This window comes from Protopterus annectens, chromosome 8.part1 (genome assembly GCF_019279795.1).
Source record: "Protopterus annectens isolate FY-2018-M chromosome 8.part1, PAN1.0, whole genome shotgun sequence".
In the NCBI taxonomy this organism is placed as follows: Eukaryota; Metazoa; Chordata; order Ceratodontiformes; family Protopteridae; genus Protopterus; species Protopterus annectens.
The window spans coordinates 10,234,288-10,262,245 of record NC_056742.1 but is presented as its reverse complement, the minus strand read 5'-3'; the positions used below and the strand labels follow the sequence as shown (position 1 = coordinate 10,262,245).

The 27,958-nt window shown below is 39.0% G+C and overlaps 1 protein-coding gene across 1 annotated transcript in view; it reads right to left on the bottom strand.

The window, feature by feature from the left end:
• Window positions 1-27,958, bottom strand: part of ZFPM1 (zinc finger protein, FOG family member 1) — a 1,358,773-nt gene that overhangs the window by 276,228 nt on the left and 1,054,587 nt on the right. Inside the window, exon 4 of the mRNA XM_044081656.1 lies at window positions 9,570-9,703. Within this exon, the coding sequence (XP_043937591.1) occupies window positions 9,570-9,703 (134 nt within the window). The remainder of the gene's footprint in view (window positions 1-9,569; window positions 9,704-27,958) is intronic.

The following is a 27,958-nucleotide window of genomic DNA, read 5'->3' as shown; positions in this document are numbered from 1 at the left end:
GAACTCAAAAGGAAGACACCACCCACATGGTAGAGGAGGCCCACAGAACCAAGGATCTAGAGATTCTTATTCTGACAGACCCAATCAGCACCTCTGAAAGGAGGCCCAATTGTCCCACTCTGGAGGCAGTCAGGGGTCATTTATCTCTGTATCAGACAGCCTGGCTTGAAATCACTGAAGATACTTGGGTGCAGAAGATTATATCCAGAGGTTATATAATTCCCTTTTCCCTTCCACCTCCACCTCTATTCAAACTTCCCGATGTACCCCCCCAGTCAGAGTAAATCAGCAGCAATAGAAATTTAAAAGCTGCTGGAAAAAAAAGAGTCATCCAAGAAGTCCCACCAGACCAAACAGGATCCAGAAATACTCAAGATTCTTTTTAATACAAAAGAAAATAGAGAAATTGAGACCGGTTCTGGATCTTAGTATCTTGAACAAGGTAATTCAACACACAAAGTTTGGGATGGTCACAGTTCTGTCCATTCTGCCCTTTTTGAGCAAGGATGACTGGATGTGCTCAACAGAGCTTCAGGATGCATACTATCATATAAAAATGAACAGACAATCCAGAAGGTATCTATGCTTCCAGCTGGGAGCCAGCCACTATCAGTTCAGGACACTGCCCTTTGGCCTCACCACAGCCCCCAGGATGTTCACCAAATGCATGGCAGTGGTTGCAGATCACTTGAGACTACAGGGATTCCAAGTGTTTCTTTATTTAGACAACAGGCTCATCACTGCTCCGACCAGGCATCTACTAATAAAAGCATGGAATCAGGTGCTCTAGACTTGCACCAGCCTGAGGATAACTACAAACTACATTCCAAACACTGGAATTATAGGAGCAGTGTTCAATACAGAATCAATGACAACTTCACTTCCTCTCTTAAGAGTGCTAACTATTAGGTTCCAGGTCAAAAAGATAATCTTCACTACCACAATTTCAGCTCAATTGATTCTACAAGCCCTAAGGTCAACGTCAGCAGTCATAATTCTACTTCCCCTTCCAAGACTTCATATGAGAATTATTCAATGGATACTGTCAATACAATGGTCAATTCTTTACCACCCCATGTCAGCCCAAATAAAATTAACCCATGCATGCAAAAATACTTTTGGTGGTGGATTAAATGAGATCAAATTTTACAAGGTCACCCCTTCATTCTCCAGGGCCATAGTGATCATGGATGCATCCCAGATTGGGTGGGGGCCACTTCCTGGGAGAAAAACATTCCAAGACACTTGGTCCCCCAAAGAGGCCAAAATGCATATCAATGTCCTGGAAATTATAGCAGTGCTCTTAGCAATGCAGGCATTCCAAGACTCTCTCCCTTTTGGGACAATTGAGATTCAAACAGACAACATGTCAGTTTTTAGTACATCAACAAACAAGGGGGAACCAGGTATAACCCCTTATGTCAAGAAGCCCTCAGGGTTTGGCAATGGGTGATCACTTTCAAATGCTTTCTAATACCAATGCACATTCCGAGGGAAGTCCAGTGAGGTAGCAGTCAAACTGAACAGGTACATTTTACTACCTTAAGAGCGGTGTCTCAACAAGAAAGTGACAGATATGATTTTCAGTCAATGGGGCCAGCATTGCTGTGATCTTTTTTCATCTCCCCTAAACAACAAGTGCAGCAGCTTCTTCACCCTCACTCCCTCACAGGGGGAATCATCGAGAGATGCTCTACTCCACAACTGCTCCCCCCCGTCTTCTCTATGCATATCCACCAATTCCCCTAATTCCCAAATTTCTACAGAAAGCTGCTCAGTTGAAGAGCAACTTACTGGCCTTGACAGATTTCATTTCCCTTCCTGTGACCTCATCTGCTATTCCCAACCTTGAATTCTGGACTCAGTTCAAGACCTCCTGTTTCATGCAACAGACATGATGCATTTGGATATTCCAAACCTCAAGCTAAAAGCATAGTTTCTCCAATTCTGATAGCCAAACAACTGATGATCTCTTCCCCTGTTTGCCATATACTTCTATCTTCATATAAGGCTTCTGCAAGAAAACTTTACAGAAGTAAATGGAAAAGATTTGCTTTTTATGCACATCAAAAACAAACTGACCACTTTTCAGCTCCTGTACAAAGTGTCCTGGAATTTTTGGCAACAATTTTTTAATTAGGGAGCTAGCTCCTTAACAATTAAAGTCCAGTTATCAGCAATTTCTAATTTTTATACTGGATTTGAAAACTCCCCCCTGGCTTCATATAAACTTTGTAAAGCCTTTTTACGAGGCATCCTCCTTCTCAGACCACCATATAACAATCCTCCTCCACCATGGGACTTAAATTTGGTACTACAAACCTTAATTTAATCCCCCTTCGAACAGCAGGTAAATGTGAACTTAAATTCTTGACCTGGAAAACTATTTTTCTAGTGGCCATTACTTCTTCTAGAAGAATCTCAGAACTTCAAGCTTTATCATCTAAATTTCTTTACTTGATTTCCATGACAGAGTGCCATTACATACCAGTGCTTCTTTCCTTCCTAAGGTGGTGTCAGAATACAGTATCAGTCAGTCAATTAATTTACCAGTTTTCTTTCCCAAATTTTCAAACAAAGGTTAATGTATGTTACAGTTATTGGATGTTCACAGACAAATACATTTTTACTTACATAAAACAAAAGAAATCAGAAAAACCCAATATTTGTATCCTTTGCAGATTCAAAACTGGGAAACCAGTTGCAAAGGTCACTTTAGACAAATGGCTGACAGACTGCATGTTTACTTACAACAAGTTGGGCCTAACCTTACCAAAACCTATAAGAGCACATTCAACTAGGAGTAAAGCAACTTTCTCAGTATTTCTTTCTAAAGCTTCCATGGATGACATATGTGCAGCTGCAACGTGGAGCAATCCTCACACTTATCACTCATTATAAAACTGGATCTGGTCTCTAGGTGAAGAGTAGCCTTTGGTTAAGTTGTGCTCAGGAACATCCTTCCTTAGAGTCCACCTGGGAATTTAGGTAGCTGGGGACTCCATCCCAGTTGCTGAGGAATGAACGAAAATTGACAACATCAGATAAAGAAGTTATGTACTTACCATAATGTTCCATCTGTGTTCTCCAGTTTCATTCTTCCTCAACTTCCCACCCACCAACCCCCATCCTTTTCTTACTTGGCAAGAGACTATAAGGACACAACTGTCCTTCAGACTGAGCACCAGATAGGTACTATATTTTTAAGACTTTACTAAAAAAAATTCACAACTTTCTTCTAATATATCAATAGATAGACATATAGACATTTTTCATGATATATAACAGCAAACAATATATGAGGGGTGTTAGGGTTGGTGCATTATGGAAAAGGGAGGAGCTAGAAAGTTTTTTGGTGGCCATGAGCTTTAGTAATGGCCAAATCCGATCTGAAGATCAAATCCGAACCCCAATTGTTGAGGAAGAATGAAAATGGACAACACAGACAGAATGTTACTTCTTGTTATGTACTTACCATAATGACAGATCCAAGTTGTCTGGTCTTCATCCATTTTATCACATGTGGTTTTTGGATTTGACCAGATCTGACTCTGCACCGATTTTGAAGCTTTTCAGATCAAGGGCACTGACTCCTCTCCTCCATACCACCTTAGTACCTCAGATTGAATTTGCAATAATAAAGATAATTTACAACTATGACACTACATCCAAAATGAAATGATAGCAGACAGGCTGTAAGCTGGACTGGAAGGTAGTCTGTAAAAGCTGCTCACAGATAAGGTGGAAGTGAGAACTGCCCTGTCACCAGAAGACCACCTGTGTAAATCTGGAAGGGGCAGGAGGAAGAGAGGTTGAAATGAATAAAAATCAGACAACATGGATCTATCATTATGGTTAAGTACATAATTTTCTTACTCAATGTTGACTTTTTTCATTAGATTCAGTAAATGGGACAGATTCCCAAGCTGTTTTACCTGGGTGGTATTGAGGAAGGACATTCCTGAGAAGGAGGAAGCCAAAGGAAGAGCATGATCTGGATAGTACATCCAGTTTGTAATGACATACAAACGTGTGCACTGTTGGCCAAGTTGCTGCAGTACAAATATCATAAATAGGGAGTCTACTCTCAAAAGCTGTTGATGTGTCTATTGCCCTTGGAGAGTGAGATTTAGATAGTAGGGACATCCCATTTTATTACAGGCAAAAGAAATGCATTCTGATAGTCAACTTGAAAAAATAACATTGTCAACAGCCTTGTCTAGTTTTGATCTTGAGAAGGTGACAAAGAATTTATTAGATTTTTGAATTATTTACTCCTGTGAATTTAGAATCTGAGTTGGTGATGAACATCGAGCATATGAATAATATACTCACTTCTTTTTGAGAAAAAGGCCAGTAGATTTGCTGATTTAAGTTAGTTTTGGATGCTACCTTAGGAAGGAAGGATAAGATAGTCCTCAAGGAGACTCTGTCTTTATGGAATACCAGATAGGGAGGTTTGCAGGAAAGAGCTTGTAACTCTGAAATTCATCTGGCTTACGTAACAGTCACCAAATATTTTTTTTTCCAAGAGAGGAACATCAAATCAATTGATACTGCTGATTCAAAGGGGGTTGAGTTAATGTTTGTAGCATGACAGTAATATCTATGGGAAAAACTGGATCTCTGACAGGTGGTTGTAGAAGAAAAGTTAATCTCAAAAAAGCTTTAGAAACTCTTATGGAAGTTATAGAATTGCCATTTTGCCTTATGCAGAAATTTGAGAATACAGCCATTTGCATTTTGATGGTGGAATAATTAGAGCCATTGTTGAAAAGTTCAGACAAGAATTCTAATATGGAAGTAATAGGAGCAGAAAAGTGGTCTAAACCATTTGACATAGCCCAAACTGAAAATCTCTTCAACTTGCTATGGTAGATCTTTTTAATGGATTACTTTTGAGAGGCTGATATGATCCTGTCATCTCTGGCTAAGATTAGAACTGGAGGAACCAAGTGGTTAATTTCATGGATATCTGATCCAGAGCAGCCAGTTTAGAGGGGTGTGTTAATAGGTTTGGAGCTGATCCAACATCCACCAGGGATGTACTAGTAGAAGCCGCAGGAAAGGAAACCACATTTGTCAGGGCCAGAAAGAAGCAATGAGGATCACTCTGGCCTTGCATATTCTTGCTTTCTGAATTAAAGTGTTCATTAAGGGCAATGGGGCAAAAGCATAAAAAAGACCTGGGGGTCAAGTGTGGACCACAGCATTCCTTTGTCTGCCTCTATGGAGGGATTATTGTTTAGGTAGGATGCAAAGAGGTTGCAGCAAAGTTGACACCTGTGATGAACGATCAAGGTTGTCACTACTGGACTGAGGAAGCACTCCTGTGGCATTAAAACAGTTCTACACAATCTGTCCGCTAATACATTGGACATCCCCAGTATATGCACTACTGTCAGAACATGATCTGAAGACACTGCCTATGGCTGAACTCTCATGGCCTCTCAACAAAGGAGATAGAAGTGGGTTCCTCCCTGTTTGCTGATGTACCAGATTAACACCATATTATATGCTTTATGGAGATCACACCCTTGGGAAGAACATCCTAGAATGCCTGCAACACAAGGAGGACTGCCTCATCTCCAAGATATTTATGTGAAGACTGACCTCTACATGTCACTAGGTATGTTGGACTATCCTCCTTTCAAAATGCCTCCCACCCCACCCTAGAAGGGGAAGGCATTGGTGGTTAGAGCTCATTGAAGTACTTGAATGCAAAATCTAGCTAGCGGGACCATTAAGATTGTAGAGGCCATCAGACCTAAAAGCCAAAGAATAAACTTTGCTGGAGGAGAAGGGTGATGAAGTACCTTCATATTTGTGAGATGCAGAGATAACAACCTGGACTGGGAAAGGCTGGTGATCTATAGTACTGAGTCTAGGTGTCATCTGATGAATTCTATCTAATGTGTCAGGATTATGTGGCTTTTGGGTAGGTTGACTGTAACCCCTAGACTTTGCATTAAGTGGAGCAGAAGGTCGAAATGATGTAACAGCAGACAGCTGGAGGTAGTAGTTAGGATTCAATCGATGAGATATGGGAATACATGGATCTCTAGCAGGTGCAGATGCACTGCCACTGTCCTGGTAAACACCCTGAGGGCTGTTGTGAGGCAGAAAGGCAGGGCTCTGAATTAGTAGTGGTTAGCTCCCAGCTAGAAATGGAGGAATCTCTTTGATGTTACTTTATCTTTACATGAAAGTGTGCGTGCTAGAGCTCCATGGAGCACATCCAACTGTCCTTCCTCAACAGAGGCAAAATGGACTGATTTAACTGATTTAGATGACTCATACCCAAAAATGGGTCTGAGGTACCCTGTTTTCTTGGGTACTAAAAAGAACCTCAAATAGACTCCAAACTCTAACTGGTCTTTGGGGACCAGTTGGATGAATCTCTCTCTCTCTCTCTTAACAGCTTTCACCTTCTGCTGCTGCGAGTTCCCACTGACTAGGTGAAACTTTGGGAATATTCTTTTTTATTCGAGGAAGGGAAAAGGGAATTAACTCATTCACTCCAATGGAAGTTTGCACTGTAACTTCCAATGGACGGAGCCTAAGCCTTTTGACAGAATCAAAGTATGTCCTCACATATCAAACAAATGTTCATATCTCATAAGCCACAGGGTTATGAACTCTTCAGCACAAACTATTTTTTATAGTGGCAGAGGTCTTTAGGTTCTAGGTCTTAAACCAAATTTTATAGGCCACAGTAAATACAGTAACTATTAAGTTTATAATATTTTGTAAACAACTTACAATACTTCAGCAACCACTCAAGTTACACAATGATGCTGAGCCAGAAGCAAAGGCTTCCAATAACATGGACTCATCAGGTGAAGGATTCTTGGTAGACCATCCTCCTCTCTGTTACATCAATTCAGGAATCAAACTGAAATTGACGTCATTCATGGTGGATCTAGGAGAGCTTTCATTTTCATCCAAAATCCGTGTCTTCAGCGAAAGATTCTAAAGCATGTATGTGCTTCTGCTTGCATGTCTGTTTCTTATGAACTGGTTCTGGTGGAACAGTAGAAGGTTCTAAATCAGACTAGGAGCTAATATAGCATGGAGTCTCAGAAGCCTGTGGTACTGACAGTTCCTTTATGACAGAGTGATGGGAAGAAGCAGAATCCTTTTGGGGCTTGGATGGAAGTGCCTTGTCCTTCAGCATCATCAAAGACCCTCTCAAAAGCCTCTTAGACTGAAGCTACAATAGGCTCTGGAGACGTCCTGCTATCCGAAGATGAAAGAGATACTTTTGTGCTGATGGGCCTCAATCTCAAAGCCAATCTCGTATCTGAGCTATCAAGTGCAGAGGCCCTGAGGGCGAGTGATACCGCCGACAACTTCAGTGTCGACCCATCCCCTTGAACCATAGGACTGAATCTTCAGCTCTGGGTCTGTTCTGGGTCTAAATACACTGGAGTCAAAAAGGAAGAAGATGCTGTCAGAGTCAAAGTAGCTCAGACTGTTAGCTCTGACAATGACATCCTGGGGCAAGGTGGCTCCAGAGTAGTCAGGTCCGAAGAAAGAAAAGGAGGCATAGCTGGAACAATACTTGGTACGTTCCAAGGGATGGCACAGAGAGAACCCCAAGCTGGATTTGCATTCTAAGAGGCTTCTGCATCATCCAGTTGATGTCTTGCTCAGTAAGACTCCTGAATGACCAGGTAGAAGAAGCCACCAAAGGTGCTCTCGAGCAGCTCTGTCTTGAAGTATGGAGGAATGCAACCTTAGGCTCACCAGATCTGGAGAGAAAGTGAACTGAAGAGAAGAGAGACAGACCTAAGAGAATGTTGTCTCTGACCTTCTAGGAGGTTTCAGATCTGGCCTAATCAATATCATCAGATCTGGACAATGCTTACTGAACTTTTCTGATCTGGTTTTGACTGTCTTTTCTGACTTGCTCTTTTCTTTGCCCTTTTCCCTTTTTTTTGGTTTATCCTTGTGTTTGTTTTTGTCCTGCTTCCTAGTAAGTAGTAGCAGTGGAGGTAGATCTGGTAGAAATTGAAGACCCCATAGGTGGAGGGAGGAGGCCCTTAGTTATGAGCTTCTCTTTCCTAGTCTGAAGTGCCCTAGACCTAAAAAAGACACATGCTTGAAATTCAGTATCAATTAGAGCCATGGCCAAACAGTACACACACAATGAACTGGGATCCTGAGGAGGAAGTTTGTGCCCACAGTCAGTACACTTTTTTAATCCCTGATTATCAGACATGATTAAGTTAGCTAATTAACAGCTGGGATCCTGAGGAGGAAGTTTGTGCCCACAGTCAGTACACTTTTTTAATCCCTGATTATCAGACATGAATAAGTTAACTAATTAACAACTATAACTGACCACTAGAAAAAAGGCACAGTGTAATGGCAAAACACCCTAGAATATAGTTTTTACTATACCTTGTTACAAAACACACTCAAGTCATCTAATGAAGGCTAACAACTACAAACTGCATGCTAAGAATTAAATGCTATTCCACTACACTGGTAATTACTACTACCCTAATAACTACCTAACTCTTATCTAAAACACTAATCCTAGAAATCTACACACAATAAAATTGTCATATTATTTTTGTTAACTAAAGCTAGTGAGACAAGTCTTTCAGCAGGGAGGAGCAGAAACAGAGTTTTAATCCAAAGGATATACACTGTTCTCTGAGCCCTCGTAGAACACATTTGAAGTCTTCAGGTGGCAAATGAGATCTGAGGTACTAAGGTCAAATGGAGGGAATTATGGCTATGGGAGGAGTCACAGACCTGGATATGAGAAGCTTCAAAAGAGGTAGTCATGCCAGACAACACAACATGCTGAATCGGATGAAAATAGACAATTCTGGAGCAGTGCAGCTCCCTAGGCTATCTAAAGGATAGACTTTCAGTTACTGCCAGCATGTTTTCTGGCTCTTCTGATGGGATTACCACCACTTGTAAAGTGCCAGTTACGAAGAACTCACTGGTTGTTGTTCTGCAAGTCCATTTTCTCACTCTGGTTATTGTTCTGCAATTCCATTTTCTCACTAATTACTGTGCCAGTTTGACTTTCTAACACTGAATCACTGATGTATGCACAACTCTTCAGACAGTACTAAAGGAACATGAAGTGCAGTGTAATGCTTTAAAATCTCTGTCTCAGACATAGAAGACAACAGGACATGAGAAAAAAGTTCCAATATGGTCAGCTCATAAACATTTAGATAGAGTATCCATATAGTAAGGAACTTATAAAATGTATGTAAGATGGACACTTTATCTTTGTGTGAGGAAGCCTTTTCTATCACAGTTTGTTTCCTACTTCATATATCTCAGATGTGTAAATGTAATTTTTTCCCTAATTTGTTTTTGCTACATTATTCAATTTTGACCAAGCATGATGTATGCCAGGCCTGCATTTTGTACAATACATAATGCATATTTCCTGAACAATCTAAATCTAGCAAGTAAAGTATTAGAAACAAGCAACACTTCTTCACTGCACATCTGTACAACATGTGTGTATTCTTTTTTTAAAATAACACATTCTCTTAGTTAAAATTTCACAGTGGCTAATGACCAAGTCTTACCGTATTACCCTGTTTCAGATTACTTGCATTGTACTGGATTTCTCCTTTATAAGGTCCCCAACATGAAGCATCAGACAGGCACTGTTTTACACGTACTTTTGCCTTGCCAGCCATGTGTATCAACTCAAACGCTCCTAAATCGGGGAAACCAAAAAAAAAAAAGTCTGACTTAGAAAGCAGCTAAATATTTGGTGTTATGTCATTCCATATATCACTGGAACCCATAAAATTCCTTACTCTTTGGGCAGAAATAAAAGTTAAGACTCACCATGGAAAGATATGTACAGAACAGAAAAGGGACAAAAAATGCCAACAAAAAGGTTAGTAAATTTTTAGTAATCATATACCTAGCTGTGTCAGAGTTAAAGCAAGGGATTGTTTAGCAAAAACTGTTAACCTACTCCAAGGCTATGGAACCTTGGAGTAGGTTACATTAAGGAAGTGGGGACTGGGAAATAGACTCCTATGCACATGAAGTATGAGAAACTAGCCCAGTACTTCACCCAGGATTTCAGGTTCTTTTAAGTAATAACTTTTACATTTTTGGTAAATGCATCCCCTCTCATGATTATAACTCAATTATCCACATCAGATATAAACTTTCATTCGCAGTGGAGGCAGACAAATCACACTGATGTCATATAATTTAGGAAAAACAAGGCTCAGAGTAGTGCTTACATTCTGAAATGGGATTATCAGTGCTGTAAAGATATACAAAATTGTTAGGAAAAAGAATGAATCCTGCAGAATCCAAAGAAACTAGGAAACAAAGAAAGGGGAAAGACGGCAAGACAAACAATGAAATTTAGGATAATAAAAGTCATGAAAAAATGATAACAATACATGCCATGGGTGTGAAAACAGATCAGGATACTGTTCAGAAAAAATGCAACAGCAAGATGAGATAAGCATGCAGAAAGAAGAATATGGGAAATAATGCAATGGAAGTAGCATGAAATATACAAATGGGAGGATGGACAGAGTTTCTAGCTCAAAGAGGTCAGGCAGACTGACCGCCACACAGGTGCTGAAGCAGAAAAGGAACATAATGGCAGCTTTTAGGGTACTAAAATGAATATGCAAAAAAAAAAGGGAAGAAAACTTCCATGTGATGCAAATGCTAAGTATGGACAGAGAAGCGGCGTTCAGAACACTATGCAAATCACTGGACCTATAGACTGGCACACAGCAAGGAATTCATGGTGACAAAACTCAGAATGTACCCAGATAAGAAAAAGGGAACTACCATCATGGCATTCTGAATGACAAGCTTGTCAGTGTCACATATGAAATTATAGGACATAACAGGAAAATTCCAACAGAAATTAGGATGGCAGGGTCCCACATAAACAATCGTGAGTCTTAGAAGACATTAAGGGAAGAGGTAAGGATGAAGTAAAGGAGCATACCAAGGTTAAAAGAGGGGACTGGGCAGTACTTGGGAGTGCTAAAAAGAAGAGACATGGTGCCATATACACAGGTATTTGAACTGCTAGCTTGAATTCAGAACTGGAAGACAAACACAACTGACTATAAGCATAACAAAGGAAACATTTAAAATTATTTCACACACATTTTGCTTAGCAACTTTAAACTAGCAAAGAAATAAGGCACAGCAAAAGTAAACTTCAAGTTAGTGAAATTGTTACAAAAGACTAGCAACCTGAAATTTTTTACTTTATTGACTTGTGTGTCACTATACTGCGCCCAAGTGTAGGTCACAAAACTGAGATGACTTATAGGACATCAAATACGTTAATAGACACTCCATACAACATAAAATACCCATGGAGACAAGGGGCTATAAAAAGTAGGAAAAATAAGGGCATTTTATGGCACATATAAAAGATGCACCATTTTATGTTGTATGGGGTTTGAAAACATACTTCAAACAGATACTGCACTTTTAAGACCAATCAGGCATGTCACTGTGTGGGTTACTCTGGTATAAACTCAAACATAATAAGTTGAAGAACACAGCCCAAGTGATCAAACCTACAAGAGAGAAACCCCATCATAGTCCACACCCTACTGTTAGTTACAGCTTTTACAAACACATGGAAAGAATAAAGTTGTGAGATTTTGATTACTTTAATAAGTAGTTCCAGTGTTGCGGATCTTGAAATGCAATTCAGCTACAGCAGGTAATACAAATGTTGTCAAAATCTGATGTCATTTGTTCAGATTGAGAGTAATTTTACATGAAGAATCAGAAACAGCAGCAAAGGTGCAACAGGAAATAAAGTAGTGTATGAATGATGTGGTATGAAACTAGTTATTCATGTAGTTGTAAACACACACACACACACACACACACACACACACCAACAACTATCTACCTTCTGAATTGCCTTCCCTTACATTAGGACAGAAAATACACAGCTGCCATCTTCTTTGACTTTTCAAAAGCATTTGATTTGGTGAACACCTCAAAACAATTGGCTTTAGACAAAAGATAAAGCCTAGTTCCACAGCAAAATATGAAGTCATGCATAACTGTTGCCTGATAAAACCCAATACCATTTTTCAAATCTAGGTGCTTAGGATTTCCCTCTCTCTTCCCCCTTGGCTGACCTGGTGTGACTTAGTTTGAACTCTACAGTTCCCTACAAAACGGTGTCTATAGGATTGCAATCAGTTTCTCTCAACATTTAAACAGATTGAACTCTACAGTTCCCTACAAAACGGTGTCTACAGGACTGCAATAAGTTTCTCTCAACATTTAAACAGATTGAACTCTACAGTTCCCTATAAAATGGTGTCTACAGGACTGCAATCAGTTTCTCTCAACATTTAAACAGATTGAACTCTACAGTTCCCTACAAAACGGTGTCTACAGGACTGTAATCAGTTTCTCTCAACATTAAAACAGAGTAGGTTGCACACACAAAAAGCATTTGTTAAGCTTTCACTTACAGTGCTTTGTAATTAAGCAGGTCACCATATTGGTCAGCCATAGGGCTCTTTGTTTCTACTTGAGTGGTTGCCTCCTTCCCCTGTAACTGAAGTAAATTGACTCTTACATTAAGAGCTGTAATACTTACCTTATAGCTTTAGGACACCTTAGGAAACCCTGTAAACTGCAATAGCCCTGCTACGCTCGGGCTCTCTTCGCTCCCCTCCCTGCCCCCAATTACCTCCCGCCCCAGTACCTCTAAATTTATAGTACTATAGCCACTCCCCCACTTTCTAGATCCTATCTGCTTTCATCTGGGACAGTTCCACCCACCCCCATTCTACTACCTACATTTTAATAGCACCTATTAGCTTTCATCTGGCATTCTCCCATCCCCCTTCCAGTACCTTTACCTCACCACTCTATCTTCTGGTGTTGCATCACCAGGTAAAACAGTTCCTTAACTCACTAGCTGAATCACAGATAATGATATACTCCTCTTTACTACCCCTCTTGTTCACACCATACCTCCTTACCTTGTATGAAAACTAGTTTCTCACGGGATTTCAGGTCCCAAAAGGCCATACTATCACCCCAGCTGTAAATCCTTCCACCTTCAACCATACTTACAGTACCAGATCATATCCAACATCTTGTTCAGTCTATCAACATCTCAACCCCAGGTACATTAGCTCTAGATCCAAACACTACCACAAACTAAAACAAATTTCTGAAGTTCATCACCAAGTATAGACTCAACCTAATACTTGGTGGTGATATTCACCCCAACCCTGGCCCACTCACTTCAGATACACATACCTCCTCTACTTACAATCTAAGCTACAAACCAAAAAATTAATAGGCCAACTAACTCTCTCCTAGTCTGTCATCTCAATATTAGAAGCATTAATAACAAGGTACATGAATTGCATGCACTTCTGGATGTCCACTCCCCTGAGATTCTCTGTTTATCTGAAACCTGGTTAAAACCTAACACTAAAGACAATGAAGTGTTACCACCTGGGTACAACATACACAGGCTGGATCGTGCTTCGAGAAAGGGGGGTGGGGTAGCTGTACTCTATAAATCTGAGTTGAATGTCACCATAGATGTAATACAACCTCCTCAGATTAATAACTCAGAGACCAAATTGCAACTTAATAAAAATAAATGCATTAATATCATCTGTATGTACATTCCCCCAGGTAACAATATATCTACATTTGAAGATATCCTGCACTAGCTATCATGTCACTACCCCCAAGAAACCCTACTACTTGGAGACTTTAACATAGACTGGGGCACCTGTTCCTCAGAATTCCCAACCACCCATATTAACCTGCATGCATTTACACAAATCATATCCACCCCTACTAGGATAGGTAAACCCAACCAAAAAGAAAGTATACTTGACTGGGTACTCATAAACAGTCACCCCCAACTGTACACCTCTGGTACCCTCCTTAATGGCCTAAGCGATCACCTTCTCACATATGTAATTAAGCACAAAACCATTAATTCCCAACAACCCTTACTCAGAAAGGTTAGAAACAATGACAACTTTGACCCTGCCAAATTCCAACAAGAACTAAACTCATGAAATTGGTCTATTCTAAAACACCTCCCCTTAGAGGAAGCAGTAGCATACTTTAACAACAAATTCCTTGAGATCCTTGACTTGCATGCACCTGTTCGTTCAAAGAGAACCAAGACAAAAACTGCACCATGGCTTTCTATAGAGTCTAAACTCAAAATTACCCTTAGAAACAAAGCATGGGCTTTATGGCATTCTTCTAAAGACCCTCAAGATCACATTAAATACAGGCAATCCAGGAAAGAAACCAAAAAATCAATTTTACAAGACAAAAAACAATACTACTGTAATTTACAGACAGTAAATCAAAATAACCCTCAGAAGTTTAGGGCAGGTTTAAATAATCTACTACATCCTGGACAAACTTCAACCCCAATCCCTGCTGCTACTATTGATAAAACTCCTGAAGATGTTTCTGATAGTTTTAACCAATTCTTTACTGAGACAATTCAAGCTCTAGCTAGCCAACTACCTCCTAGCTCCCCTGGTCCTGAAAGTAGCACCCCTAGAAACCTACTCGCGTTCAGCTTCCAACCAGTCGCCACTTCACTTATCCGTACCTTGATCAAAAAATTAAAACCCACTACACTTTCTGCTGATCAACTCCCTGCCGAGTACCTACAAAAATCAGCTGATGCTATTGCTTACCCCGTCTCAATACTAATCAATCGAACCATAGTAGAAGCTAAAATTCCCACCATCTGGAAAATATCCTATGTAATCCCACTTCACAAAGGAGGCAGCTCTACTGAATTCACCAATTATAGGCCAATAGCTATACTCTCTCCACTTGCAAAGATTATGGAAAAATGTATTAATAGACAACTCATGCACCACCTAATCCAAAATCGCCTTATGGCAGACACTCAGATGGCTTCCGTCCTCATCACAGCACTACTTCAGCCCTCCTAGCCTTTACTAACACCATAAACCATAATCGCAACAATAATTATATATCCTCAGCCCTCTTTTTGGATCTTTCCAAGGCATTCGATATGGTTGATCACCAACTTTTAATCCACACCCTGCAAATATTCTGTCTAGATACTGGAGCCCTCCAATGGTTTCAATCCTACCTGAATGGTCGACAGCAGGCTGTCCTCTGGCAGAACAAACTCTCTAACCTTCTACCTAACACCCTTGGAGTACCACAAGGCTCTATACTAGGGCCTTTGCTGTTCTCCATCTTCATTAACGACCTTTATACTGTCATCCCAAAAGTCAGCTGTATCCAATATGCTGATGACTCTACTCTGATTTGCTCAGTCACATCTCCAGTAGAGTTATGGTCAGCTACCCAAACCACATTTAATACAATAGAAAACTGGCTTTCTGAACATCGTCTGATCCTAAATCCCAAAAAAACTAAAATGCTGTTATTTTCACCAACACGTAGGTCTACCGCTTTCACCTTTACCATAAAATCAAGTGATGGCACAATAATCTCCCCTGACCCATCTACAAAACTATTAGGTGTCATCATAGACAATAATCTAAAATTTGACCTACATGTTAACCAAACTATCAAAACCATCAATAAAAAACTAGGGTCACTTTACAGAATAAAAGCCTTCCAAACCCCACCAGCTAAAATTGCCATAGCTTGCTCTCACCTTCTTTCAACCCTTCTGTATGCATCCCCTCTACTCTCGAATTTAAACAAGACTGTCCTTAACAAACTCTCAATTTGCTACAACCACATTGCCAGGTTTGCCACTGGGCTGCCTTTTAGGACACATCATTGCATCAATCTAAATCAGCTTGGGTGGCTTGAACTACCCAGCCTAATCCAGTATAACCAACTGATTATGACCTATAAAATCCTCTATAATCCGGACAATACTCCTCCACTTAAAAATATTATCACCCCCTATAACAATCCTAGACCGCTTCGATCCTCTAACAAACTACTAATTCAGACTAGCAAAATTAATAACACAGCCGGTGATTCTCTCTTTGCAAACTCTGTAAGTAGATCCTGGAACTCTCTTCCAGCTGATATTACCTTACTTTCCACCTTAGGTCAATTTAAAAATAGACACAAACAACATTTGTCACTTAACTAGCAATGTCAATGTATCAAGCCTGGCTAACTCTCTCTAGAATGTGTAAAAAATCTGTTAACCAGTTTACTGTGTAATTTAATTTAATCCTGACTTGTGCTCAGGATTAACTGTAACCTGTGGAACTTGTTTAACTTGTTTACTTATGTAATCTCTGTAAATAGTCTGTTTGTAATATGTAATGCTGGTATTATGTAATGCTGTATCTGCTTACCCTTGGAGCTTTTCTCCCTGGGCCTCTGCTGAAAATGGACATACATCCAGTTGGACTACCCTGGTCAACAAATGTAAAATAAAACAAATAAATAAAATACCAAATCAGTCTCTGAAAACAGACCCACAAGTTAATATTAAGACCTCTTCTGTTTTTTTAACATTTATGAACAAAATGTATTAATACATGGAAGAGATTGAGACGATAAATATGATAATGATTTGTCCCTCCTACATAGAGTAGACTACAGTCAGAGTGATCATACAGGAACTTCAGTGTGCACACTAAAGGGTCAGTCTAGTTGAACTAAATGAGATTAAAACCAAATGAGAAAAAAAAATTACCTACTTTGGAAAGTAGTGCAACTATGGCAGACATTATTTTGTGTAGATGTAGATTCTCTTTGCCATAAAAACTCACTCTCCTTTCCAAAACATTATCAGTCTCACTATTTATTGTCCCACCCACATTTTCAAGGGTCATCTCAGCCATGGTGCTACAGGACTAAGCATCACATTTACAAATTCTGTTAAAATATCAACCATTCTTCTAAGTCAATGTTGATAAGAATGTGAAGAGAGAAAAAATAAATAAATAAATGTCATTTTCTGCAAGAGGTATCCCCCACAACATACACATACTTCTTTATATATAAAAATAAGCTCCAAATTTGCATACCTCAGGAAAATGGGTAAGTCTTTTCATAATATCGTATGGTTTTGCATTTAAGGTCATACTACGAGTTCACTATTTTCAACTTAAAGTGACTACACAAATGTGCACTGCTTTGTTAAGTGAATCTGTGCACAGATTCTGCTCTGTTGCAGGCATTTTGCCTGAAAATGGTTAACTCAGAATAAAATCAACCACCTAGGTAATAATAAAGGGTCAGGAAGTACAGGGGACGACAACAAACTGCTGCACAATACAAACATCAAAAATGAAGCAAGTAAAGTGACAAAAATGTACTTAAAATGCATGCAGACCATGAACATGGCAAACAGCTGAAAAAGGGTCATATTTTTAATAAAAAGATGCTCTGAAATTTAAACATTTTGCAAATAATTTAGCGGTATTATTTTAATATTGCTTTTTTCTAAGTTTTATGTTAGGGTACTCTTAGTGGCCCCACTTCCACCAGGCCTCCAATCTTGTCACTGTAAATAGGTTCTTAAAAAAATCACATTATGTTACCACTGATCATTTGCATCCCTGTTTTGATGACTATGACACAGCCAGTACTTCTACCTCATTTTAGAAACACAAAATGTACTGAAAAAAAAAGAGATATTTGAAGCAGTCTAGTTGCATAGTTACCAGAGTGCATTGTAATATGTTTGACATTATCAGCTAATCTATTAAATCCATCTTACTTCAATTAACAGTACCCTTATCCTTCCACCTACTCTACCCCACACTACTCTTTCTCCTTCTCCCTCGTTTTCCCTTACGTACTTCACTCCTCTTACCTTCTTATTCAAACTATATATCTATACCTCTAAATGGACCCAGCACATAAATCTTTCTACCCATATATACTACTCTTAACTACAATTCTTGCTTCTCTTACAATACCTTACTCATTAACCTCCTTTAAACATGTTTCCCTTCTTGAACATCTCCACCCCCTCCATGGAACTCTTTCAATCTCTCTTAATAACTCTCTCAACCATAGTAACATAACCTCTACCTCCATCTATGTACTTCCAAAGTTCCATAGAACTACTCATATTACTTACATCCTTATAAAAAAAAAACACAAATTATTACGACAAAATCCAAAAGTTTGTACACCATCCTCTACCACACCCACTACTAGATGGTGACATTCATCCCATTCCAGGCCCCAATACTGACACTACCATAAAGACTCTCAACCTACCTACCTCACATATCTCTATACCACACAGACCATCTAATTCCCTCCTGATAGCTCACCTAAACATCCGTAGCATTAACAATAAAATTTCCCACCTACATGCACTGTTAGATGTTCACTCATTTGATATTTTCTGTATTTCAGAAACATGGCTAAAGCCCTCTACTCTTGACCAGGAAATTACCCCTCCAGGATATAACATCCTGAGATGTGACCGCAAAGCCAAAAAGGGTGGTGGAGTAGCCATTTTGTATAAATCTGAACTCCAACTTTCACCCTTCAATTTGCTACTTCCCTCAGCTCCCAACTCAGAAACCTTCACTGCAAAACTACAAATCAATAACTCTAAATCTATCTATCTAATTTGCACTTATCTCCCCCCTGGAAATAACATCAATACTCTTGAAAACATACTTAGTTATCTCTCTTCACACCTACCCCAAGAAACTATCGTCTTAGGTGACTTTAACATAGACTGGACAACCTGTAATTCTCCCAGTCCTACCAACCATATAAATCTATATGGATTCACACAAATAATGACCACTCCTACTAGAATCCATAAACCAAACAACAAAGAAACCATCCTAGACTGGGTCCTTCTAAATAGTCATCTTGATTCTTATAAACCAGGAACTTTCCCAAATGATATCAGTGACCACATGCTAACTTATATAATCAAACAAAAAACTTATAGCCCCAACATAAATACTTTTAAAACTTCCCGCTCCAAAAAATACTTTAACCCAGAGAGCTTCCAAAACGAACTGAAAGCATGTGACTGGTCACCTATGCTTCATCTTGAACTTGATGAAGCAGTAATCTACTTTAATACTAGATTTCTCCAAATACTAGACTATCATGCCCCCTATCGCTCTTCCCGCATAAGAACCAAAACTGCCCCCTGGTTCACAAAGGCAACTAGGCAAAAGATCCTTCTCAGAAATAAAATTTGGGCTAAATGGCGAACCTCCAGAAATCCAACAGAAATCCAACAGATCACCTCTACTTTAAACAATTAAGAAATGCCACCAAGAAGGACATTCTTAAAGACAAAAAAGACTATTACCTCCACCTACAACAAACTCACCAACAACATCCTCAAAAATTCTGGTCTGGCATTAACAAACTTCTTCAACCAGGACACCCTAAAAATGACCCTATAGGTTTCAACCTTAATAACTCTAACCAGATTCCTGATGCCTTTAACAACTATTGTACTGAAGCTATTCTATCCCTATCTAACACATTACCATCCACTTCCACTCTCCCATTAATAACACCTAATACCCCCTCACCTACCTTCCATATACATCCTGTACCTACATCCCTCATTTGCAACCTCCTTCAAAAGCTCAAGCCATGCACCCCTTCTGCTGACTGTCTTCCAGCTGAATACCTGCAAACTGCAGCTAAAGCCATTGCCTACCCTATCTCCATACTTATAAATAGAACAATTTCAGAAAGCAAAATCCCCTCTCTATGGAAGATCTCCCATATAATCCCTTTACACAAAGGTGGCTCATCAACTGAGCTCTCCAACTATCGACCTATTGCCTTACTCTCTCCATTAGCTAAAATAATGGAGAAATGTATACACAGACAACTGCTTGACCACCTACTACAAAATAATCTACTTGCAGATTGTCAACATGGCTTTAGGCCTTACCATAGCACAACAACTGCCCTGCTATCCTTCTCTGATTCTATAAACAAAACCGTAACAATAACACCTTTTCCTCTGCTCTATTTATTGATCTTTCTAAAGCTTTTGATATGGTGAACCATCCCATACTTATTGACACTCTAAAAGCCCATTCACTAGACCCACAAGCATTACAATGGTTTAAATCCTATTTAGAAAATAGACAGCAAGCAGTTCTCTGGAACAAGAATATTTCTTCATCCCTGCCTGTAAACATTGGAGTACCACAAGGTTCTATCTTAGGGCCACTTTTATTTTCCTTATTTATTAATGACCTACATACTAGTATTTCTCAAGCCACCTGCATACAGTATGCAGATGACTCCACCTTAATTTGCTCAGCCAAGTCTATAACCTCTCTCCAGTGCCTCACCCAAACAGTATTTAACTGTGTTGAAAACTGGTTCACAAAACACTGCCTTCTGCTCAACCCCAAGAAAACTAAATTATTGCTTTTTTCTCCTACTCACAAGACACCTCAACTGCACTTCACAGTAACCTCTAACAATGGAACCATCATATCCCCTGATACTACAACCCGTCTTCTAGGTGTTACAATAGACAACAACCTTAGCTACAATGACTATATTAATTCCACTATAAATACGGTAATCAAAAAACTAGGGACCTTATATAGAATCAAATCCTTCCTTACCCCTGCAGCCAGAAACACTATAGCCCAAACCCACCTAATCTCCACCCTGTTCTATGCTTCTGCTATCTATACTAATCTTTCTAAAACCAACCTTACCAAACTCTCCACCTGTTATAATAACATAACCAGATTTGCTTCTGGTACCCCATTTAGAACACATCATTGTCACAACCTCAAACAGCTGGGTTGGTTAGAACTACAGAACCAATTACTTTTTCAACAACTTGTTATCACCCAAAAGATCCTCTACTACCCTAAAAATACCCCAGTCCTCACTAATCTCATCTCCCCTTACAAAAATCTTGCAACTCTACGCTCAGCAAATAAACTTCAAATCTCTTCCATTAAATCCAACAACAAAGCTGGGGACTCACTCTTCTCAAACACCATAGGAAAGAGCTGGAATCATCTTCCTTCTGAACTTTCCAACCTTACTTCTACTCTACTTTTTAAGAAGAACCTTAAAGAATATCTTAAATCCCACTGGCTTTGTCCCTGCTCCAAACCTGACTGATATCTCTTGCCCCCTCGTGCTCTTTTTCCAAAAAAAAAAAAAAATTTGTTTTCCTTTATCTATCTTCTGTTCTCATAGTATTTGATTCTAGCCTAAATTTGCTAAATAACACTGTATAACTACCTTTTAATGTTAATTTTGTAATACATTTTATTTTATTTTTAATTATACTTTATTGTATTTCCTTGTCATTGTTGCTGCTCGGAGCTTTTCTCCCCGGGCCTCTACTGAAAATGGACATGTATCCAGTTAGACTAGCCTGGTCAACAAATGTAAAATAAAAATAAAAATAAATAATAATAAGAATACCTGTAAGCATTTTTTCTGTGCACTTTCTACATCATATAATTGTATTTACTTATTCATTTTATTTGCTTGTATTTATTAAATTGGTAGAGCATTGACAACAAAAGACTCTCTTCTGTCTCAGTCTGGGGAAAGGGTATAATACAAAGTAAAAGCAATTGCTATATGTTGCACAAAATATTCAGTATATAATACATAAGAATTAGTTTATGAACACATTTTACTGCTCATTTAAGAAAAATACATTTTTCAACAGAAAAACAATTTAAACAACATTAAGAAGACGAATAAATGTGCAACATTCATAAGAATTAGAAGTATGTGAATTTCAATGGAGTAAGTGAACCAAAAGAAATAGAAATTCTCACAAGCCAGCATGTCACTGCTACTGTTCAAACCCCTCCAGTGGTGCTCAGTCTCTTCCACTTCTTTTGGAACTAAATTTCAGGGATGTACAACTCTCAGGGTTCATCCTTCTATACTTTCATGCTATAGCATAGCAACAGCCACTGATAACTTACATTGATGAATACACGTATGCTACAAGTACCTCCAAAATGTTTATGTGCTGTTTAAATATTATCTATATGCTGATGCTATGAATGCAATACATCACCACTGAACTCTTTAACAACTGGTTTTACCTTAAAGACTCCTCTAATTTCTGTTAAATTCTTTTTTAACTTTGTAACTCCTGCTTTTTAGATTGAGTGTCCTGTTAGGCACAGTCACTGAACTGAATACCATATAATATTCTGTCATCCTATTTCTGTGTCACATAAAATTTACTTAATTTTGTACTGAATATGGTCCTTTAAACCAGTCCAGTGACCAGAAATACAACATGTAGTATAATGAGCCCCCAGTATTTCCCTTAAGCCACTTTGCATGTGCAACTCATTATTTTTCTTCCTCCAGTTCTTCCCCAAATCTTACTCATAACAAAGACTTAAAGTGATTTGCCAGCATTTCTACATACGTTGTGGCATTCGATAAGTAAAATGCTGCGATGTAGTTTTTTTCATCGTCTTCCTTTCTTTTTTGGGCCATTTTTTAATAAAAAGCTTTATAAACTTTTTATTGAACCATGGCCCCAAAAAATTTAGCTTTACCAGTTGTAACATTACTACAGGGTAACATGAGCTAGGTCCATAGACTTTAATGGGGCACCTGTGTGCATGTGCCGTGGTGCACCCATTAATGTCTATGGATGCAACAGACACTTCCTTGTTTTTCCTCAGTGACAGGAAAATGCAAAATTTGCAGTTAATTTTAAATATGAAGATGATGACCAAAATATTTCCTGACTGGGGGAAAGTGCTGCTCAGGAGTTTACGCACTGCATACTGCAGTGCAAAGGTAGGTTTAGAAACTACAGTAGGACCTATACTGTGAATCTACAGCCTCACTCTGCAGTCTGCTGCATGTGGTTTAGAAGACAAGCAAGCATATCGTGGCTCACTGCAAACTTTTTAAACCAAGGCAATTGAGAGGAATAGTTCCTATATATTTTATTACAATTTACATTTTATGGTTTTGCATACACTGTCATATACCCTTCATAACTTATCAGCGTTCCATTAAATCCCTGAGTCCTGACTGACTACAGTCTGCCTGAATTTGTTTACTCACCTAGTTTATCAAAACATAAAATAAAACATGTAGTAATGATCAAGAGTGAGAGTGGAAAGAGTATATATCACATGGAAATGGGACAGCAGCTGCACTAATGACCAACTGTCAAATCTGAGTACTTAAGAAGGACATATATTATGCAACCTTCTGGATTTTTTGTGTTATGAAATATATGTTAATTGTGGGGAGGGGGGTGGAGAGAATGAATAAAAGGGACATTCCACAAACTTTCCAAAATATTTTTTGCATTACTTTAGGACACTGCAGGGGAGGTGTTCCCCATCAGACTGAAGTAAGAGCAGCAAAGACTTGTCTTTGCCATACGCAGTGTAATCCTGACAGTTTCACTTTCAGTTGTCCATCCAACTACCTACACCCTCCTATCCTGATTGGTATGGGCTATGTCATTCAGGGTTGCCCTCTACAGGAAAGGTGGACGGATACAAAATTACAGTTTCAACACTCTACTTATCACTTCTGAATTCAAAGTTTTTTGTGAGGAAGGTCTACTAGGAAAGATCAAGCATAGATTAGACAGAAACATCTGCACAAATATTAATGCTCTGCTCTGCCAAATGCAGTCAGTCATAAGGTAATAGAACGTGTGTTGGGTTGGGCGGGGCAAGATCCTTCATTCCCTAGTGATGTTTCTTTTGTACAGTCAATCCTCAAGAATGGATCAAAACAACTGCAAGTGTCCTTGACAGTTTCTGCAAGACACAACACTGACTTCCTGCTTTTACTGGCAGGGTAAGGGGTAAAGTCAGCCAGCTGCCTGCCACTATTTATAGAATTTTGCTTTTAACAAACGGGGGCTAACATTCTTTCTCAGTGTTAAAATAAACCAAACAGCCACTGCATGAAATAAACTGTTGTTATTAATGTACATAATGAATTTCCTTATGAAAGAGATGCTGTTTACTTTTAGCAAAATCACAGTATTCAGCAGAAATACACTTTACAAGTATTCCCAACACACTTAAAAAAATCTGAAAAATATGTTATCCACTGTTATTATGCCAAACTGCATTGTGAGTTTTATTTGCTGAATGAAGTGATACACTACAGAGGCATCAGCTGCCTTCGTCCCTCTCCCTTCTGCTCCCACCCAGACCTGTCAAACTAATCTCCAGGCTTCTTGGTCAGGATACCAAGTCTCACAGATAAGAGTGTTTGCTTGACACTTTCCATGTCAAAACACTCATCTATCTTCTGCGTATCAATCCCCACCAGAGAAAACATGCAACCACAGATAAACTAACCTTCCAAGCAAAGGCAAGAGTCACCATTCTCACATCCCCCCAGGACAAAGCAGCAACTCTCACTTTTACAACATGTTTTTGTAAGAAATAATTAATAGGACACTGCCTAGAAGGAACCACTGAAGTTTCACAAAAAATACACATAATGCTACATAATACTAAACATTATGTCCACAGGAAGCTCTGTTTTCTGATGAAACATAATCTGAAAAGAAAATAACTCACTGTATAAAGATTTGCAAGTTTATTACAGCTCTTTCCAACTCTCCACTATTTGTAAACATTCCTGTTATTTGTTTGCTTATATGTTTTTATAGTTAATGATCTGGAGCAACAAGTTAGGAATAACTCCTCAATGTTCAACTGTCATTCAGAATGAAAATTTAAAAGATTCTTCAGTGCTTGCATATTTATGGATCACTGCAGTCACTCCAAGTACTTTTTTTTTAATATTTGGAGTCAGGTGGAACTGACATTGAAAAATCTATTACATCATGCTAAAAAGAACAGAGGTAAACGCCAGCAGTGGACAAAGGTGCCTGCCTTATTTTAAGAAGGACTAGACAAGAACTCAGACAGGACAGATGGCTTAACACACAAAGCCTGACTGCAGACAGGTCAAAGGAAAACAAAGGCAACTAAAGTAAAATATTGTGCCTTTCTCCTCCAATACATCATTAAGCAGCACGTTGGGACACATTACAACTATCTGCATACTGTTTACTTGAACTGCAGCTATGCACATGCGATTCCTTGGTTCCCAAGACTGTAATACAATGTTTTGAACTGGAACTCAACATGTAAACTGGCAGTCTGTAACAGTGCAACTGTGCACAGTCTAAGACTTTTTATACAGAGCGGGTTGCCCCTAGCACCCTCTGCTGTTGATGACGCATCTCACACCTCCCTGCATTACTATTCTAACTCCGACTGTGCTGTTACCTTTCTTCAATACAAAATAAATTCTTTTACATACTCAACCCTCACAACAGTTATTCGTTTTTAATCCTGGTCTAGAAATAAAGAAGTTCAACAACTTGCCCTTCAGATGACAGAATTACACCAATTATCCACCATCTGTTCAAACAGCAAAACAATTACCTGAATAAAACTGAGCCTGCTATATGTGGAAGTCACCTTAGTTCTACAAGTTTCTAGTTATGATCATTTACGTTTTAAATTCACTTGACACGTTTTGGACAATGTCTCCTACAGTTCAAGAAGCATTCATATATTATTTTACCATAATGATACCCAAAGCCAGTGTAGTTAGGTAAACAAATCTGGAAGCAATACATCTGGCAGTACAAGGATTTCAATATAGCAGACTGTCACATCATGTTATGTGCTTGGTGTCACAGATACAAACAGACCATTCAAGCACGTCCCGCACTACTGAATATTATTAACAACTTCTAAGCCTACTGCTAATAGCCAACGTGACCTTTCCTATTATCTGAAGAAACAAAGTCCACCCCCCCCCCCAAGCTCCATCTGTACATCTACAGCAGTGGGGCTTTGTTTCACCAGTTCCCATGTTAATACAATTCTGCTATCTTATCTCCCAATCAGGCCTCCTGGCAGAAAGAGGCATGATTGGCTTAGCTGATCAGCTGGCCTGGCACTTATCAGAAACGCTGCTATCGCTGTGATCATTAACCAAATTGTGCAGGTATCAGGCAGTTTGACTTTGATAAAATCGTCATGAAAAACATAAAATTTAATCCTGTAGGCAAGATGTTTTCAGCAAATTTATCAAATATGTGTTAACTATGCACACTCAAGCAATGCATATAAAAATGGACATAAATATATATGCACACGACTGTGTGTGTATGTGTATTATATGTGTGTGTGTGTATGTACATATTATATATCTGTGTGTGTAAGTAATATTGATGTAGTCAACAAAAACATCAAAAATATTCTCCAGTGCTGTCAGCCCGTGTGATCTCCTTAGCAAAGAGGTTAGAAATGAACTTCCAACATTAAATTGCACAAAAGAGAAATACTACTTTTACTTTCATGTGCTTCGGAGAATAAACCCTATATGCTTTGTCTTCTGATAGAAATATCACCTGTGCATTTAAAGAAGTGATAATGATTTCTGGTACATATTTTGTGCCTTCATCCTTTCATTTAATAAGCAGATTGTCCATTGGCTATTCTGTCCCTTACCTGGGTAACTACAGATGAACCATTTTTATTCTCAACATACAACCTTTTAAAGAAGTGCCAGCATTAATGACACTAGCAAACATGACTATATATGGCCAATAATGCAAAGCATGATTTGCATTTCACTAACTCAACTTCAATAGGCTTCTAGGAGATTACTAGGCTAACTGCTTAAGAACCTTTACAAGTCTAACCAATATAATGTGATTTTACCAAATATATGGCCCCTAGGGGCAAGAGGATGGCATGGGTTTGTGCCTATGCCTTAAGTACATTACAGACTGCACCATCCATAAGGAACATAGCTGCTAGCCTCAGATTTGCAAATCCCCATCCACTGATTCAAATTGTGTTCAAAGACAGCTAGTGAAGGGCTCTGGTTAATGTGAATAGGAAGCATGTTCCAAAGAAGGGACAATCTCTGAAACATGTCTGTCTCTCCAGCATGTTTTTTTGAGTCACTGACTAAGTTTAGATCCCTCAATCAGGTGATCTTTGAGCTGTTTGACTTGTGGATGTGTAGCAGCTCCATTGGGGCTTGATCTGTGAGTACCCTGTAAGTCAGATATTGATCAACCTTTAATAGTCGGTAAGAAACAGAGTAAAGAGATAGGGCTTTTAGTCTTTCTGCATAGGACATGTTGTTTACACCCTATATCTATTTTTTGTGAGGAACTTCTGAGGCCACGCAAGCTGCTTTAAGTGCCAAGTCAAGTACATGCCAAATGGTGCTTTTACTTCATTATTTATCTAATGATGACTGAGTACAGCTGGACTAAAATTTCCATGGATCTGTATGCCACACCTTTACTTACAAGTTGTGCCACACAGAAGGACTTCCTCTCCACTCAGGGCATATGGCAGTCAAAGTTCAGGCTATCTATCTACCTCTGTACCCAGATCTCTCACCTCTGAGTCTACTCTTAGGGGTGTGCTATTGCTGATGTAATTTGCAGGGGCACATGACTTCCCAAAGTGTATGATAATGCCTTTTCTCACATTATTTAGTTTTAGGCCACAGTTCTGGCACCAATCATTTGTCTGATCTAGACCCTCCTGAAGGATATCTACATCACTGGGGGATGCAATGATTGCCTCTAGCTTGTATGTGTTGGAAAACTTTGCCATCCAGAGGCCTTCCATATTAGCCTTGACTTCAAAGCAGTTTATTCCTAACAGGAGTGGTCGCAGCACTGAGCCAGTGGCATTCCACTAGTAACTGGCATATTACATGTTAGAAAAGTGTTTCTTGGTGCAACAAACAAGGAAAACCATGTGCAGATGTACATACACAGAAACAAACATGCATGTGTGTATCTGGTGTCTCAACCTCTCTAGGGATCATCAGTGCTCTGTAGCTGAGTTGTTACCATCAATGAACCCACCTTATGTCACTTGGTGACCTCTTGAAGGAAAGTCTGTTGAAAGTAATACAATTCAGGACATGTAAGGGACTTCTTAATCTGGGGCTTTAAAAAAAATGATTA